Source organism: Acinonyx jubatus, chromosome B1, assembly GCF_027475565.1.
Source record: "Acinonyx jubatus isolate Ajub_Pintada_27869175 chromosome B1, VMU_Ajub_asm_v1.0, whole genome shotgun sequence".
In the NCBI taxonomy this organism is placed as follows: domain Eukaryota; kingdom Metazoa; phylum Chordata; class Mammalia; order Carnivora; family Felidae; genus Acinonyx; species Acinonyx jubatus.
This window is the reverse complement of record NC_069382.1, coordinates 192,040,906-192,057,248: the sequence shown is the minus strand read 5'-3', so window position 1 is coordinate 192,057,248 and position 16,343 is coordinate 192,040,906. Positions and strand designations below refer to the sequence as shown.

The 16,343-nt window shown below is 37.0% G+C and overlaps 1 protein-coding gene across 9 annotated transcripts in view; it reads right to left on the bottom strand.

Annotated features, from left to right (window-relative positions):
• RAB28 (RAB28, member RAS oncogene family) overlaps positions 1-16,343 on the bottom strand; it is a 113,940-nt gene that overhangs the window by 36,801 nt on the left and 60,796 nt on the right. For all 9 annotated transcript variants that reach the window (XR_008296416.1, XM_053217565.1, XM_027037044.2 and 6 more), the window contains exons 5-6: positions 6,980-7,083; positions 2,523-2,600 (exon numbers count right to left, since the gene is read on the bottom strand). Coding sequence is in view for 8 of the 9 variants with exons in the window: in XM_053217565.1 (XP_053073540.1) it covers positions 2,523-2,600; positions 6,980-7,083 (182 nt within the window). In the remaining variant the exon portion in view is untranslated. The remainder of the gene's footprint in view (positions 1-2,522; positions 2,601-6,979; positions 7,084-16,343) is intronic.

Here is a 16,343-nt window from a genome sequence, read left to right as displayed (position 1 = left end):
CATCCATTATTTCCCTTCCTCTCTGAGTCTGGTCCTTATCACATGAAGGCAGTATAGTCTCCTTGCTTCAATCTCTTTCCCTACCAACCACACACACTCTCACACACACGCACACTCACACACACGTGTGTGCACACAGCCATTCGATTACTCCTACCTAAAAACTGCTTTCATTTTATTTCCCAGCTTTAAAACATGATTTCCTACTATCTACATGTTACATAAAATGTATCCACTTGGCATTCATAAATCTCCATAATCGTTTTTCAAATCCCTTTCACTCTACAATGCAATGGTCATTTATTTTAACCAAACTGCCCTTCTGCTTCTAAAATATAACTTAAGCTTTTCAGCTTGTCCATACGAGCTTCTCTTTCCGTCATTTTCTTCCTCCTACTTCAACCTGCCCAGCAAATCTTCCAATAGAGCAGCGTCATTCTCAAATGACCCTGAGTTCAAATCCTGCCTCCACCACTGCCTAATCATAGGTCAGTGAAATCAAGTTACTCAATCTCAACAGTTTCCATACCCTGCCCATAAAATGATGAAATACTGCCTGCCCCAGGGAGTTAAGAAGATGGTTGAATGAGGTAACACAATGCCTAGTACATGATCATAATTTTCTTCACTTAAGGCAGAAACTAAATTCCTTTAAATCTTCTTTAGACCCACCACTATACCACATCTATATGATCAATATGATAATCACTCATGGACTCTCTAATTAACCAGAGACAAACATCATTTAGAAAGAGAAGCTAGGGGCACCTGGGTGGCTCACTCAGTAAAGCATCTGACTCTTGATCTCGGCTCAGGTTATGATCTTATGGTCCGTGAGATCAAGCCCTACATCAGGCTCCTCGCTGACAGGGCAGAACCTGTTTGGGATTCTCTCTCTCCCTCCCTCTCTGCCCCTCCCCAACTTGTGCATGTATGCACACGTGTTCGCTTGTGTGCTCTCTCTCTCAAAATAAATAAATAAACTTTAAAAACAGAACAAAAAAAAAGGAGCTAAAAAGGAGAGGAAATCATTCGAGCTCTGGAGTCTGCCAAGTTCTGTTCAATCAAGCAAGTCATGGTCATTGCTCTTTCTTGTAGCCATCCTCCTGGGCCAAAGCCAAGCACAGTTGACCTTGGGTTTGAAATGCACCAGTCCACTTATACTGGATTTTTTTTTTTTATAAATACAGTAATATAAATGTATTTCCTCTTATGATTTTCTTAAAAAACATTTTCTTTTCTCTAGCTTACTTTATCGAAGAATATAGTATATAATACATATAACATACGAAAATCAACTGGTTATGTTATCAGTAAGGCTTCCAATCAACACTAGGCTATTAGTAGTTAAGTTTTGGGAACACCAAAAGTTACCCGTGGATTTTCGACTCTACAGAGGGTGATGTCAGTGCCCCTAGCTCCCGTGTTGTTCAAGAGTCAACTGTAGCTATTTTTATATGTCTGAGAGCAATTTACATGGCATAAAATATCTTAACACTGTGCCTTACCATAATAAGTCTTGAAAGCTAAGAAATAAAAGATTTCCACAGTTTCAATATTATAATCAAATCCTAGAAACAGCCACATCAGCGTGACAATTTTCAATTGATATTTGCCGTTTTAAAACACACACACACACACACACACGCACACGCACACACACAGAGTGACCATAAAAATAAGAAACAGAACACTGAAAGAATTAAAGAAAAATATAAAAAGGGAAAAGGACAATTATACCCTTTTAGCTGTATGGGTTGGGGACAGAGCGGAGGGGATTGAGGAAAAATGTAATTTATTTGTTGCCTTCTCAGCAAACCAAAAGCTTAATGTTATATGATAGGCTCTTTCTCTGATTTTTCATTCTATCAAACATGTGAATTGCATAATATTATGGTGGTATTTTAAATGCTTGATTGTTGGTATTCGCATTTGTTTCTTAGTCTAAGAATTTCTAGAAATAGTGAAAGAATTCAGAAATTCTCAATAATTAATACCATCATTAAACTGTGTATTAAATTAATGATAAAATAACATCAAGAATTAATATCTTTACGGGGGGGATGTTTTAGAGAAGAACGGAGAACAGAGACATAAAGAAAACATAATGTTTTACCAAAGCAAACATGGAGTAAATGCTGAGACTGAACTTTGATAAATCTCTGGCATTTTATATGAAACACAAAAAATATTACAGTGCAGTAATCCTGGAAGAACTTAAATAAGGAAGTATAAAACAATATGATCAACATCTTAACCCATTATTTAATCACTGATGAAATTTGTATTATATTAATCTCAACTTTAGGACAAAATGGAGTTTGAAGGGCATCATAATTTGGCAAAATTATTCACATCTTCCACCTTCCACAATAAACACTGATTCACACACACAATTTATTCCTAAGGCTGTTAGGGATATGTACATAGAATGCATAATTATGAAGGGAGTCAGTGATGAAAATTAATGCCTTTTAGGAAATAAATTGTTTTTTAAAAATATAAAGTTCAAATATAATCACCTGTGACTGTTCTATTTCTGCTTTGTTTAACTTGATTCCAAGGATTTCAGCAGCAACTTTCTGAAAACACAGGAAGACCTACATAACAAAAATAGGTTTAAATGATTTAAAACAGGCATGCTTAAGTTCCTTCAAATAAATTGAATTTTCTAAAAAATGATAAACAGCAAGAATTGCAAAAATATGATGTACCAGGTTATTCCAAAAATAGCTTTGTCAAATACACTAACATTTTAAGAGTAATAATTTTTTTTAATATTGAATCATAATTTGAAAATCATACAATTCACTAAATTGATCTAAACATAAAGTGGCGCCTGGGTGGCTCAGTCAGTTAAGCATCCGACTTCAGCTCAGGTCATGATCTCGCGGTTCGTGAGTTCAAGCCCCGTGTTGGGCTCTGTGCTGATGACTCAGAGCCTGGAGCCTGTTTCAGATTCTGTGTTTTCCTCTCTCTCTGACCCTCCCCCGTACATGCTCTGTCTCTCTCTGTCTCAAAAATAAATAAACGTTTAAAAAAAAAAAAAAATATTTTAAACATAAAGACATTTATCCCTAAAAATTTTAATTGTTAAGATTTTAACATGAAACAATTAATTATAGATACCACATTAAAAACAAAACAAACAAACAAAAACTACTAGTATAACAAACTCCTAGAAGTCCTGGAGAAGATGAAAATAAATTAGCCTATACTTCAGTACCCAGGTTTTTCACTGCCAATTCTGTATCCGTTTTTGGTCTAGGTTTAGCCTATCTCAAAAGGTCTTACTTTCCAACCCTTTAATAATCTTTGTGGCTCTCATGGATTTCAATAAATCCTCCGTATATCTTGAGCAAAACAACTTAGTAATGTCTACTGTATTTTATCAGTGCAGAGTAAAAGAACAGTAAACTGTTATCACTAAACAGAAATCAACAATACTTTTCTATAAATAGCCTTTCATACATATGTGACTTATAATGGGCCCACTATGATTCCTAGGGCTCCAATCGCACACTGACTATGATGTATAACTTGTCTTGCTTCATAAGTGTCTTATCATATTCTTACTCCTACTTATCTCATGATTGCTTACTGAATACTTATTGCAACAAATTTAATTTTGATTCCTAATAAAAAAAAAAAGATATACATATACCCAACAGGCATACGTTGTTTACATCCTAAAAAGCATTATGCATGATAGTCTGATGGTCAACAGTCAAGGAAAACAAGGAAGCTGGTGTGTTGGAATGGAGACAAAGAGAGGGTTTGTGGAAGAAAATGAGCAAAGAGATGAAGGCAATACAAATCACAAGATCTGGCAGGCTATGGAGGACTTTGGCTTTTACTCTGAGTTAAATGGAAGCCATGGGAAGATGGCCTGATGTGACTTCTATTTTAATGCGGTCAATCTGATGGTTGTATTGAGTATTCTCACTGTAGAAGATCAAGGGTACAAAAAGAGAAGCCAGCAAGGACACTGATGTAAGAGATGATGGCAGCTTGAAACTTAGTGGCAGCAAGGAGAGGGTAAAAAATAGTCACCAAATCCTGCACATATCACGAAAGTAGAGCCAACAGGACTTGGCAATAGACAGATGTGGGGTGTGGGATGTAAAAGAAAGACAGGAGTTGAGACTGATTCTAAAATTTTCTCGGCCTTAGCAACAGTAGAAGATCTGCCGTTTATTGAACTGGGGAAGACAATGAGGGATTTTAGGAGGGACTATCAAGAGTTCAGTTCTGAACCTGAATTAAGTTAGGGCTGCTTATTAGACACCTAAGTGGAGGTGCTGAGCAGACAATTGGATATATGAGTCTTGAGTTTAGGGAAGAGGTCTGGTCAAAGCCCTGAGCCTAAATGAGATGACCAAGGGAGTAAGTTTAGAAAAGGATACCCAAGGACTGAGCCCTAGGGCACTCCAATATTCAGAAGTTGGAGAGAAAAGGAATCAGCAAAATGAAATGAAAGAGAGTAGCTAGCAAGGGAAGAGGAGAACCAGGAGGGGCAGTATCCTGGAAGGTAATGAGGAAAGTATTTCAAAGAAGAGAGAGTGATCAGCTATTTTACGTGCCACAACTAAGTCCAGTAAGGTGAGGACTAAGAACTGACCACCGCATTAAGCAAAAAGGAGGTCACTGGTGACTTTAGTAACAGTAGTGTGCATCAAATACTGGGGGCAAAAGTCCAACCGCAACTGTTCAAGAGAAACTGCAAAGAGAGAACTGGGAGCTACTCTTTCAAAACATCCCACTGAAACCAGGGGAAAGAAAGAAAGCTAGAGCTCGAGAAGGATGTGGGCTCCACAGTTCCTTGTCTTTAAGATAAGAGAAGTCATAATATTTGATATGCAGATAGAATAATCCAATAGACAGAAAACAAGCAATGATGTAGGAAGAAGAGAGAACTGTTGAGCCATGTTCTTCACTAGGCAAGGAGAAATGGGATTAACACACACTGAGCCTGGGAGCACAGAAGGTCTCCCACAGTAATCGTAGAGAAGACAGGAAACATGGCAAGTAGGGTAAATGTGGCAAGAGTATGCAGCTGTCTTCTGTTGGCTTCAAATTCCTTATAAACTAGGAAAAAAGGCCATCAGCAGAGAGAATGGACGAGGAAATGCTGAAGATCTGAGGAGAGAAGAGAAGTGATAAAAACAGTCAACAGCTCATCCTCGGTGAGCAGCAGAGACATGGCCTAGGGACACGTGGCATAATTACTGGGCAGCATTAAGGGCCTACCTCAGGTTGATGAGTATGAATTTTGAGTGAAACAGCTAGCATGCCTCTGTTCAAATACTTGGGTACGGCCACAAAACAGTGGGGGCTGGCTTTAAACCAGAGTGAAGACTTAGCCAAGTGAGTCTGATACTCTCAAAGTGGGGAAATGGAATTAAGGGCATATGCACAACATAATTTTGATTGCACCTGAGATTTAAGTTAGGAAAAGAGGAAAATGAGAACATGACAGGAGGTGAGGAACATTAAAAATATGTTCAGATCAGGGTCTATAGGTCCTGCCCAGACTGCAGATTGACTGGATTAGGGCAGTCAGGGGTATGAGCTGGAAAGATGGGAGGGTGGTCAGTGATTAGGACGTCTGACACTGAGACAGAGATAACAAAAGAGCTGCAGTGATTTGTAATGACAGAGCATGGGAGCCAGTGGCTGAGGTGGAGTGGAGGACAAAGAACATGAAATCACCGAGGATTATGACCAAGGTAGTATTAGAGAAAAGTACAGTAAATTAGGAGTGCAACTCCTCAAGCGATGAGGGGAATAACCTCTAGATGGAGAGGACTACAAGTGTCAAAGTGATTCCATAAGAACAAATGACTTCAAAGTTGCATTTAAAAAGAAAATAATGAGGATTTTTAGTGGTGGCTCAACATAAGTACACAAAAAGTACTGAGTGGTTAAACACAAACTAAAATACTGGAAGTTAAAATAATTCTAAAATGACAAAAGACTCCAAGGAAGATAAATGAGAGTAGAAGCCCAGCCCATGGATAGACTTATCAAGGAGTACTGATTTTTGTATATTTTTAAGTGGCATGTGTATGTGCTGATGTTTGCATTATCTTGGGGAAAAGGTTTTTCCGATAATAATCAGAAAATAAATAGATAATGAAATCTTTAAAAGTTTAACCTTGATCAATCAAAGAAATTAAAATAGGAAAATACTTTTTTTTTTTTTTTTTTGCCTACCAAATTGACAAAGATTTAAAAGTAAATACATAAATCCTGGATGCTAAAAAATAGTGCCATGATATGGCACTCATACAAATATTGGTGGTAGTATGGATTATTAAATCTATTTAGTAATATTAAGTGACATGGCAAAACTTTCTGCATATAAATTTTTAAATAAAAGTAAAACGCAAAATTATTTCTACATTATGATCTTAATTTTTTAAATAAACATTTAGTGCAGTTCAAAACGCTGGAGTGTCACCGCTTGGGTTTACAAATCCTATCCCCACCACTCATTAGCTGTGCACCCTGGACCCCAGTACATCATCTCTCCAGGACTCATCCTTAGCACAGAGATAGCGAGAGAATGAGAGAACCACAGTGCAGTCACGAAGCAAGCATTCAGTGAGTTCAATTCGCTAGCAGCAACAGCAGTAATGTTGAGTATTTGTGCGCATCAGAAAAAGAAAACTATAAGGAATCATATGAGGTTGTGAGTGGTCACCTCTGGATGCTGACATAATGTATGATTTATACGTTCTTTTTCTTTTCTTATGTTCTTTTTAACTCTCATATTTTTAAATTCCCTAAAATATCCATAAAATTACGTTGAATGAATTGCAAATGTAATACAGACCAATTAAACATTATATCTATTTTATATCTTCAACAGGAATCAATTTGTTCCAAAAGTTATGTCTGGGAAGTATACTTCCTATGAATATTAGTAATAAACAAAAGATCACTTATAATATGCAGTATTCATTATTTTACTTACAGAGTCTCCTGTCTTTGCTGAGACAAAGTGGCTACTAAAACCATTTTCCTGGCAAAACCGTAAATGTTTATCAGGTTTTACTGTTCGCATATGCTCCAAATCAACTAGAAAAGTGAACAAAAACAAACAGAACAAAACTCAGTATCAGAGTCAATCAATACATTGTTAACAAGTTTAACTGTGACTTACTTTCCAATATTATATCCCAGCTTAGACACTATCTGTGTAACCTTGAGCAATTTCTTTAACCTCTTTATGCTTGAGTCTATAAATCTAAAAACGGAGAATAACAAATAGACCTCCCTCATATAGAGTTATTTGAGAATGACTCCATGAACATTGCACAATGACCAGTACATGAAAAGTGCTCAAAAAATGGAAAGTACTCATTCCTATCATCTACAGCCTCAGGCACACTGATGAGACACGAGAAAGATCTTATCTTGGCATCACATGTTTAAACACAATGATTACAGTGGACTGTTGAACATCATGGGTTTGAACTTACACGTGGACTTCTACTGTATAGTACTCTAAATGTATTTTCTCTTCCTTATGACTTGCTTGATAGCATTCTTTTCTCTACCTTACTTTACTGAAAGAATATATAATACATATAGCAAATAAAAAATGTGTTCATTGACAGTTTATGTTATCAGTAAGCCTTCCGGTCAAGAGCAGGCTGTTAGTGGTTATGTTTTGGGGAAGCCAAAAGTTATACATAGATTTTTGACTATGCGAGGGATGGGCACACCTAACCCCCATGTTGTTCAAAGGTCACTGTAATTGAAAGCAAGATGCACTTCCCCAACCATATTTAGTTTGAAACAACTTAATTACCTTAATAATTACAATAGTTCTATAATCCCTAGAAACTTTAATGTTAACACAAATACAAAATTTTGTGCCAAAAGATAACAATATTTTGTTGCATGTTTACTTTATTTATAGCCACAGTTTGATTTCACAAAGATACAGCTCAGTTGCTTTCCAAATCTAAAGTGTACATTTTGAAAGTAATGGGCAAGCGAATATTTCCTTGAAAGTTGTAGGTACTTTAAAGCAAAGCACGGTACCAAAGCCAATACTGGCTTTATCCAGCACAGTCTATTTTTTCAAATGTGATCCTTTATTGAACAGTTTCTCCTTTTACAACACTACAGACCCTATAAGGGTGTTGACTCAATGCCGTCAAATTATAAGGCAAATATATTCACAGGATTTAAGGACAACTAGGCTCTTTGAGTCAATATAGGAAAAAAAAACTTAAACTGATTTCCTGAGGAAGGGACCCAACTGACTTGTAAAACTTGTAAATTTGCAAATCTACTAAGCCTACATAATAGCGGCAATTGATTATCAACTAAAAAATGCTCTCATACTACATAAAAGGCTTTATTTAATATTATATCGAAGGTCTTTAGTTTGTAGGCTCAACAGATCTTTCTCTAGGAGATTTCTGATCTAGTGGGGGATTTCTGAGTCCCATTTACACTGCTTAGTTTGGATAATGTGGAGCTTTTTTCCTTTCTGGCCACAAGTGCTGTTCCTTAAACATCACTGAGACCTTATTTACAAGAACAAGCCAAAAAATGTCCAGATACCACAGGCATCAATTTGTAGAAGACTAAAATACTGAGCTATTAGCACTGACATTTATACATCTAGTTTATCATAATATTGAGGCTAAAATGCTTTCCTAATGCAACATGAGTAAGAACAAATCATGTCACTAAGAAAATTACCCAATGAAATCACTGTCCAATTAAAAAGAAACAAACATGAAGTTTGTCACTTAATGTGTGTGTGCATTTGTCTTTTCAAATGGAATAGTCTATCAGTGTTCTGTTTTTTCTTTCTCTTTCTTCCTCCCTACCACCTGCCCCCCAACTCCCTAACTACCACTTACATTTATCTATAGCATTGGGGAATTAACCACCCAAGTACGAGGTTTTTTCCTAATAAAGATACTAAAGAAACTAGTACTATCACTGGTCAACTGAAAACAGCAGCAACATTTATCCAACAAACATTTATTGAGCACCTATTATATACCAAGCACTGTGGGAGGCAGTGAGAACCCAAAGATAAAAAACCTATAAGCCATGGGGCGCCTGGGTGACTCAGTCAGTTAACTGTCTAACTTCGGCTCAGATCATGATCTCACGGCTCACAAGTTCGAGTCCCACATCGGGCTCTGTGCTGACAGCTCAGAGCCTGGAGCCTGCTTCGGATGCGTGTCTCCCTCTCTCTCTGCCCCTTCCCCACTCACTCACTCACTCACTCTCTCTCTCTCTCTCTCTCTCAAAAATAAACATTAAAAATAAAAAAGAAAGAAAAGACAAAAAGAAAAATATACAATCCAGGTCCTAAAAAAGCCACCACCCTACTTTAAGAACATAAAAGACCATCAGAAACATTATTTTAAATAACTGAGAGTCTGACAAAGGAGACAGCAGATCAAGAAAAGGCCCTCACAGAACTTCACCACAAAGTTTCCCTCTGTTCTGTTAGAATTTAGTGGGCAACCCTGAAGAGGACACAGTTACTAGAATACTTAATTGTAAATAACCCAGAAATGTACACCCTGAAGATAAAGTTATAGTGAGACAATGCTAAAATCTTTCCTTTCTTCACTTTTAAGAGCATCCTTAAGATTATTATCCAGTAGTCATCTATCATACATGCGATAATACTCTCACTGCTACCGTTTAATTTCTTTTATGTCCTTCAGTTAGCTACATCATCTTTCCAGTTCTCATATTTTATTTTTGAAAATGGAATAAAAATTTCCTAATAACAGTAATACATACTCATTTCCCAAACATTCTGGCGTATATCCTTCCAATATCTAAGCAACTGAAGGACAAAGGCATTAACATCATACATACGTGCAATTCCTTTCACCTCAATCACACTACAACTCTGCTTAAACATGGACTTAACAATCCTTTTTTTTTTAAATTTTTTAAATGTTTACTTTTGAAGGAGAGAGAGACAGAGTGTGAGCAGGGGAGGGGCAGAGAGAGAGGGAGACACAGAATCCGAAGCAGGCTCCAGACTCCAAGCTGTGAGCACAGAGCCCGACACAGGGCTTGAACCCACAAACCGTGAGATCAGGACCTGAGCCAAAGTTGGATGCTCAACCAAATGAGCCACCCAGGCTCCCCTGGGCTTAACAATTTCTAAGGACAGCCACTTTATTGATCATTCATTCATTTGGTTATATAGGAGTGCTTATTATGGCCAGGCACTGTCCTGGGTGCTGGGGACCCAAGGAGCTTACATTATAGTAAAGGCAAGAGACTGACAAATAAAATAACATAGTATGGCAACTGCTAATAGATCTTATGGAGAAAAATAAAGGGCACAGGAGGGGAAGTACTATTTTAAACAGGTAACCAAAGACCTTCAGAAGGCTAAGGGGCAAGGAAATCTGGGAAAAGCCTTCCAAGCAGAAGAAACTGTAAGGGCAATGGCATTAAAGGAAGATTATGCATAGCGGTTAAAGAAAAGCCAGGAGGCCAGAGTGGCTGAAATGAGTTAACAAGAAAGGGAAACAGTAGGGAATGAGGTTTAAAAAGCTAGGAACCAGATCACAAAGGGTGTGCAGGTCACATTTTATAAGGTTAATATGGGCTGCTGCAGAGAATAAACTACAGAGTCACATGTAAAGCAGAGAAGCCACTGAGGAAGCTACTGTAAAAATCTAAGAAAACAAACAAACAAACAAAACCATCAGGAAAGAAAGCAGAGCCAAGAGAGACTGGGTTGCAGAGATTGTACGTATTTTTTAAGTCCCTGGATCACACCACACCTGAACACAGCATAGTTATTGGGTTTTTCAGTTATGTAAGGCAATAAAATTCCCTCTAATCTTGTCCAAATATATATATATAAGAAAGAGAAGATGGTACTTTGGACAATACTCTAGTTGGTAGCAGTAGAGATGATAAAAAGTAGGGCAGATTCTCAATATATTTTTGGAATAAAAAGTAAATACAAAATACTAATGGATTTGATGTGGGATGTGAGAGATTCTGAGAAATCACTTGCAGATAGTAACCTGGATTTAAAATGAGACACAGTATATTACAGGTCTTATTCCAGCCACATTCAGCTACATGGGTGGGGGTGCATTCAAGCAGAGAAATTACTTATTAATTAAACAGAGAAACTGTACCACGTACAATCACTGCAAAGAAGGCCAGGTAAATTGAGGACAGTAAACGTAAGGAAGTGATTATTTTGATGAAGCATAAAATCCAAGTTGGGTAAAGAGAGGTTCAGGAAATTGAAAACTGTTAAGATGTAATTGATAACTGATGTTAAGGTTTTGTGTGGGTCGAAAATTTACTAGAGTTGAGTTACTAAAGAAGCTGAGTTGGAAAGACAGGAGATAATGGACAGATTGGGATATACGAAATTAATATCAATACTATGGGAAAAGCTCAGAAACTGTTAATGACTAGGTCTTCAGAATAACTCTGTTAGTGTCGATCGGGGGCAAGATGACTGGAGGTAAAGGATTCATGGAACATGAGAGACCGAAGACAGTCCATATGGATACTGAAACTACCAAGAATGGTGACAGTAACAGCAATGGTGTGACTGTAATCCATCCAGGAGAAATTTCTCTGAGAAATTCAAGGAATGATTCAGGCAGGGGTTGGCTGATAAGGCCAACAAATACAAGTACCAAGAGGTATAATCACATGGCTTGATATTCAAATCTAAGGGTTTTAGGGAAGACAAAGGAGAATGGTCTGAAAAGAGGCATATGAACAAGGCCACCTATCCCACCTCCAGTCCTTACTGATAAGATAGATAATGGGTCTTTAGGTATTGGGTCCTGAATCATTAGTTAACTGAGCTAACAACTCAAGACCCAATCTTGAATCTAAAGTTGTCACTTCATCCTTCATTTGGCCCTAATTCCAATGGAATACTAACTCCATAAGTTGATGTGATGGTTCAAAATTTATCCACGTGGGTAACTTTCAGGATAAAGTGGCCTGTATATGAGGATACAGAGACCGATTTTATGAGTAACAAGAAGTAAATGATGTTTAATAAACAATTATTCTAATAAGTCACATCACATCAAATATCATCATAAAGAGTTATTACAAAAAATTATTCATACACCAGTAGATGATCTTTGTTACTATTTTATTGATCTGGAGTGATATATTACATATAAGAACTACTCTCATACAAGAAATAACTTTTCTGAAATTCTCAATTGTTTGCACTAAGGCAAATATAGGGGAGAAAAAAAAAAACTATGGTTCTTCAAAAATTCACTGATTTACCTCAAGAAGTAAGACATGGTAAGTAAAGAATGCAGTCTCCAAAGCCAGACTGCCTAGGTTTGATTTCCTATTCTATTACCACTTGTGGAATTTTGAACAAATCAATCCCTTTATCTCAGTTTTCTCACCTATAAGAGGAGGCAATAACAATACCTACCTCATAATGTTACTGTGATAGATAAAATAAGGAAATACGTATAAAGCACATGCAGCACTGATTGGTACATGGTAAGGCGCATACTATGTGACTGGCACATACTCAGTAAGTATTAGTGTATTATGGTCTGTCTATCCATTCATTTATTCGTGAATTATTTACTCAGCACCTTGTAAGTACTATAACTGCTAGGAAGGCTAAGAGAAACACATGTAGACAGATATTATACAATGGAATTCTGAGACCAAGAGAACAATAGTGGTCTGTATAAGACAAGGTACAGCAAGAGAAAAGAGAAATGAAATTTCTAGAATTGCTCAGAGGGCTAGGAAAGATGTCACAGAGAAGATGATGCTTCAGTTGCCTCCTAACCTATGAGGGGAAAAAACAATCACACAACCCTGGGGATAGAGAGGATGAACATTCCTTAACAACATCAGCAAAAAAAAAAAAAAAAAATGTGCATGAGCATCTGGAAGAACCTGGCTTCCAAGAACTGGTGAAATCAGCAGGGCTGGGACATGAGGGTCCTGTATGGGGTGCTAAGGAGTTCATACACATATAGCTTCCATCTACACAGCCACATTTTCACCCATCTTACCTTATGTATTCCAGTCCACCTGAGCAAAACTATAGGCACAAAAAGGAAATCCCTCTGGGTGACATATATTAGCAAACCCTCATCTTTCCCCTGTTGGGTTCAAAGCACTTCCATTCACTATACAGTGACAACTCCTTGCTTCCAAATTCAGAGACCATTCAAAAGAAAATTACAAATGATAAAAAAGGGTGCACTCCTACAGATTTGATGAATATGGCATTTTTTTTCCGTTTAGCCAGCTTGTATATGGAAATAGTTACCATTATCTGTAACTTTCAAAATAGAAGGTGGCAAGTGTTACACATGTGCAGCTGATGATTCTTCCTCCCCAAAGTTGTAACAATCCTACATTAATCAACTTACAGATGACTCACTGGGGGAGGAGGAGCAGATGGGGAGTGACAGGAGCCAAAAGAGTAATGATGACAGTTTCATACCTATAGGAGACCTCTTTCATCTGAGATATAAAGGATGAGAACAAGCCAATCAGGCTAAGAGGAAGCTGGAGGAGAGAAATGTTGCAGTCACTGGAACTAGGACAAAACCAAAAAGGGGAAAATGACTGTGTACAACTGAGGAAAACCAAGAAACATAATGATCAAGAGTGGGGACATGTGGCATGTGTAACAGGAGGATAGGAGCCAAATTCAGCAACATGAAGCCCTTGCAGGGTCATAGCCCATGACACGATGTGATCTTGTGTTTTGAAAAAATTACTTGGATAGAAAAGATGAGGAGAAAGGATGGGAGGGCAAAAACAGAGAGAAACCATTCTACGAGACTCCAGAAACAATCTAAACTCCGTTTCAAAATCTGCAAAACACTCGGACCTGGTAACACTCCTGGCAAATAGGTAAAGCACTCATCTAACTCACACATAAAAGAACCAAGGCTCACGGTGACTTAACCACAGACCCAATGCTAGTTGTCAGTAGCACCAGAATTAGAACCAAGCCATTCAATGTCTTGCAAAGAAGAATGAACATCAGCCTTGGGGATGATGTTTCCTTATTTTATCTAACATCAACCTAACAGATTTAGTTAAAAGAATATAGATATACAAACTTTAAATTCTCATCATTATAAAAAAGTAAACTATTAAATACCTGGTTACTACTTATTAGTACTTTAAAAGTATTCATTACTAACAGTAAATCATAAAATTGAGCCCATCAACATTATAAACTAAGATACTCTTTGCCTTAGCACTTGATTATATAAAGTCTTTTACAAAGTACTTGCAGCTGTACAAATTGTGAAATTACATAATGTTTAAAAATGATCCATCATGATTAGCCCAAATATGACAAGTAAAATACCTTTAATAATGTACTAAATTTGATTTACATGTGCTTAAAATATGTATATATTTTGACTTCTAAAACACACACACTAATATTAATTAGCCAAGTATATGAGAACTTCTCTTTGTAAGTCCTATTTGTTTACTGGCATTCAGGCATCCTTATTCAGGACCTCCACTACACCTACCAATAGGATTACTGATACAATGAACAGAGCAGTCTTCAAAGTTACAGTACCAAATGTAATAAATAGCTTAAAAACTAGGTATATTAAAAAAAACATATCAAATGTATAATAATCAGAGCTACTGATAAGAGACTAAGTGATGAAAAATTTTAAGATTTTTAAAATCTAAAAAACGTAATAGTATTTTTTTTATTTTGGTCTGAAACTTTACAATATTCCTATTTTCCTAATATTCATTTTTAAACATGATATAAAAACATATTCTATAATGAATATGACTTTTTCATCCAAGCCAGAATGTATTACTACAGGTTTTTACAAAAAGGGAAAGCGCTCTACGATGCTAAATATTAATGTCTATTCCCTATCAGTGGAAAGAAAGCATTAAAAGGATAAACTGATTTTGCCCCTCAGTTCATATATGATGGCAGAAACAGAATATTCTCCGTGAAATGACTGTAAAATATGTTGCTGTCTAACTGTCTAACTTAAAGAAGTAAAAGCAAAATAGAAACAGCACTTGTACAGATTTTCACAGTAATTTTTAGGGTATCAAGGAAACATCTAGAGTGTTGATCTGGTTATACTCAATTCAAACAAACTACTTGTCACATTAACTACCTCCAGGAAGTTACTCCAAACACAAAATAAACTGTTTATGCCCCTACTCAGATAGATAACATGACAGATTGTTATTAGTTGAAGACAGATGAAATACATTAATTTGATTGTGAGCATGTGTTTAATTTTACCCTGCCATGTACACTCTCTAATGCTGTCTTTCTCTGATGACACAGTAAATCATACTGTATTAGAAGAATTGCTAATGCCACAAAATAAAAAATTACCAGAACTTGACTTTGTAGATTCTTAAACCAACCAACCTTCTTAAAAAAACATAACTGCCTGGAAATCACTGTGTTCCACAGATAAAGAAAAAAGGTGTCATCAAAGAAACTACTTTCGTTTCTAGTATAAATTTAAAGACCTCAACACAGTTTACCATTTTTCCTGTACACTAGATGCTTTATATGTGTGTATATGTGTGTGTGTGTGTGTATACTAGTTTTTATATTTATTTATCAAATGTCTTCCTTTCTTTTCCATTTTCTACTGTGTTTTAAGTGTTTAACCTTATCAATGTGTATAAGCACTTTCTTTGATAAGGACATTTGCCAAATTTGTTCCAAACATTCCCCTCAGGTTAGGATTTTCCTTTCAATTGTTTCATGATGCTTTACAAACACAGAAATTCGGATTTCATGAAATCAAATACACTGAGATGACAAACTCATTACTTAAGACTTGCTAATTTGGTTCTTTTGTTATGTGCAGCTAAAAACAAAAGCAGATGAGCACAGGAAAGCACAGAACACAAGAGCCACTGACAAAGTAGGTGTTGAATAAAGACAAAAACATTTTTAAGCTCTTAAAAGAAATACAAAGTATCAACTGTGTCTAAAGTAATACGCAGTGGACCCTCGAAGGACTGAGTTTGAGCTGCATGCATCCACTTGAAGGTTGGCCTTTCTTTTTTCTTTTTTGAGTTCCAGTCCCACTTCCTTTTTGTTTAAATAACCAAAGCCACTGCCTTGGCACAGCAGAGGGAGGCTGGGCTAGAGTAAGAGGTGGCAGTAAGTAGTATGACCTATGGGGGGCGGGGGGGGGGGGGGAATGGGGGAGGGGTGGTGGAAGGGAAGCAGTGCCTGAGTCACACTGCGCTCCCCACACGGGTGCCCCACACCCCTCCGTCAGATTCGGCAGTCCCGGCTGTGGTATTAGGGGCACCAGAGAGGAGAC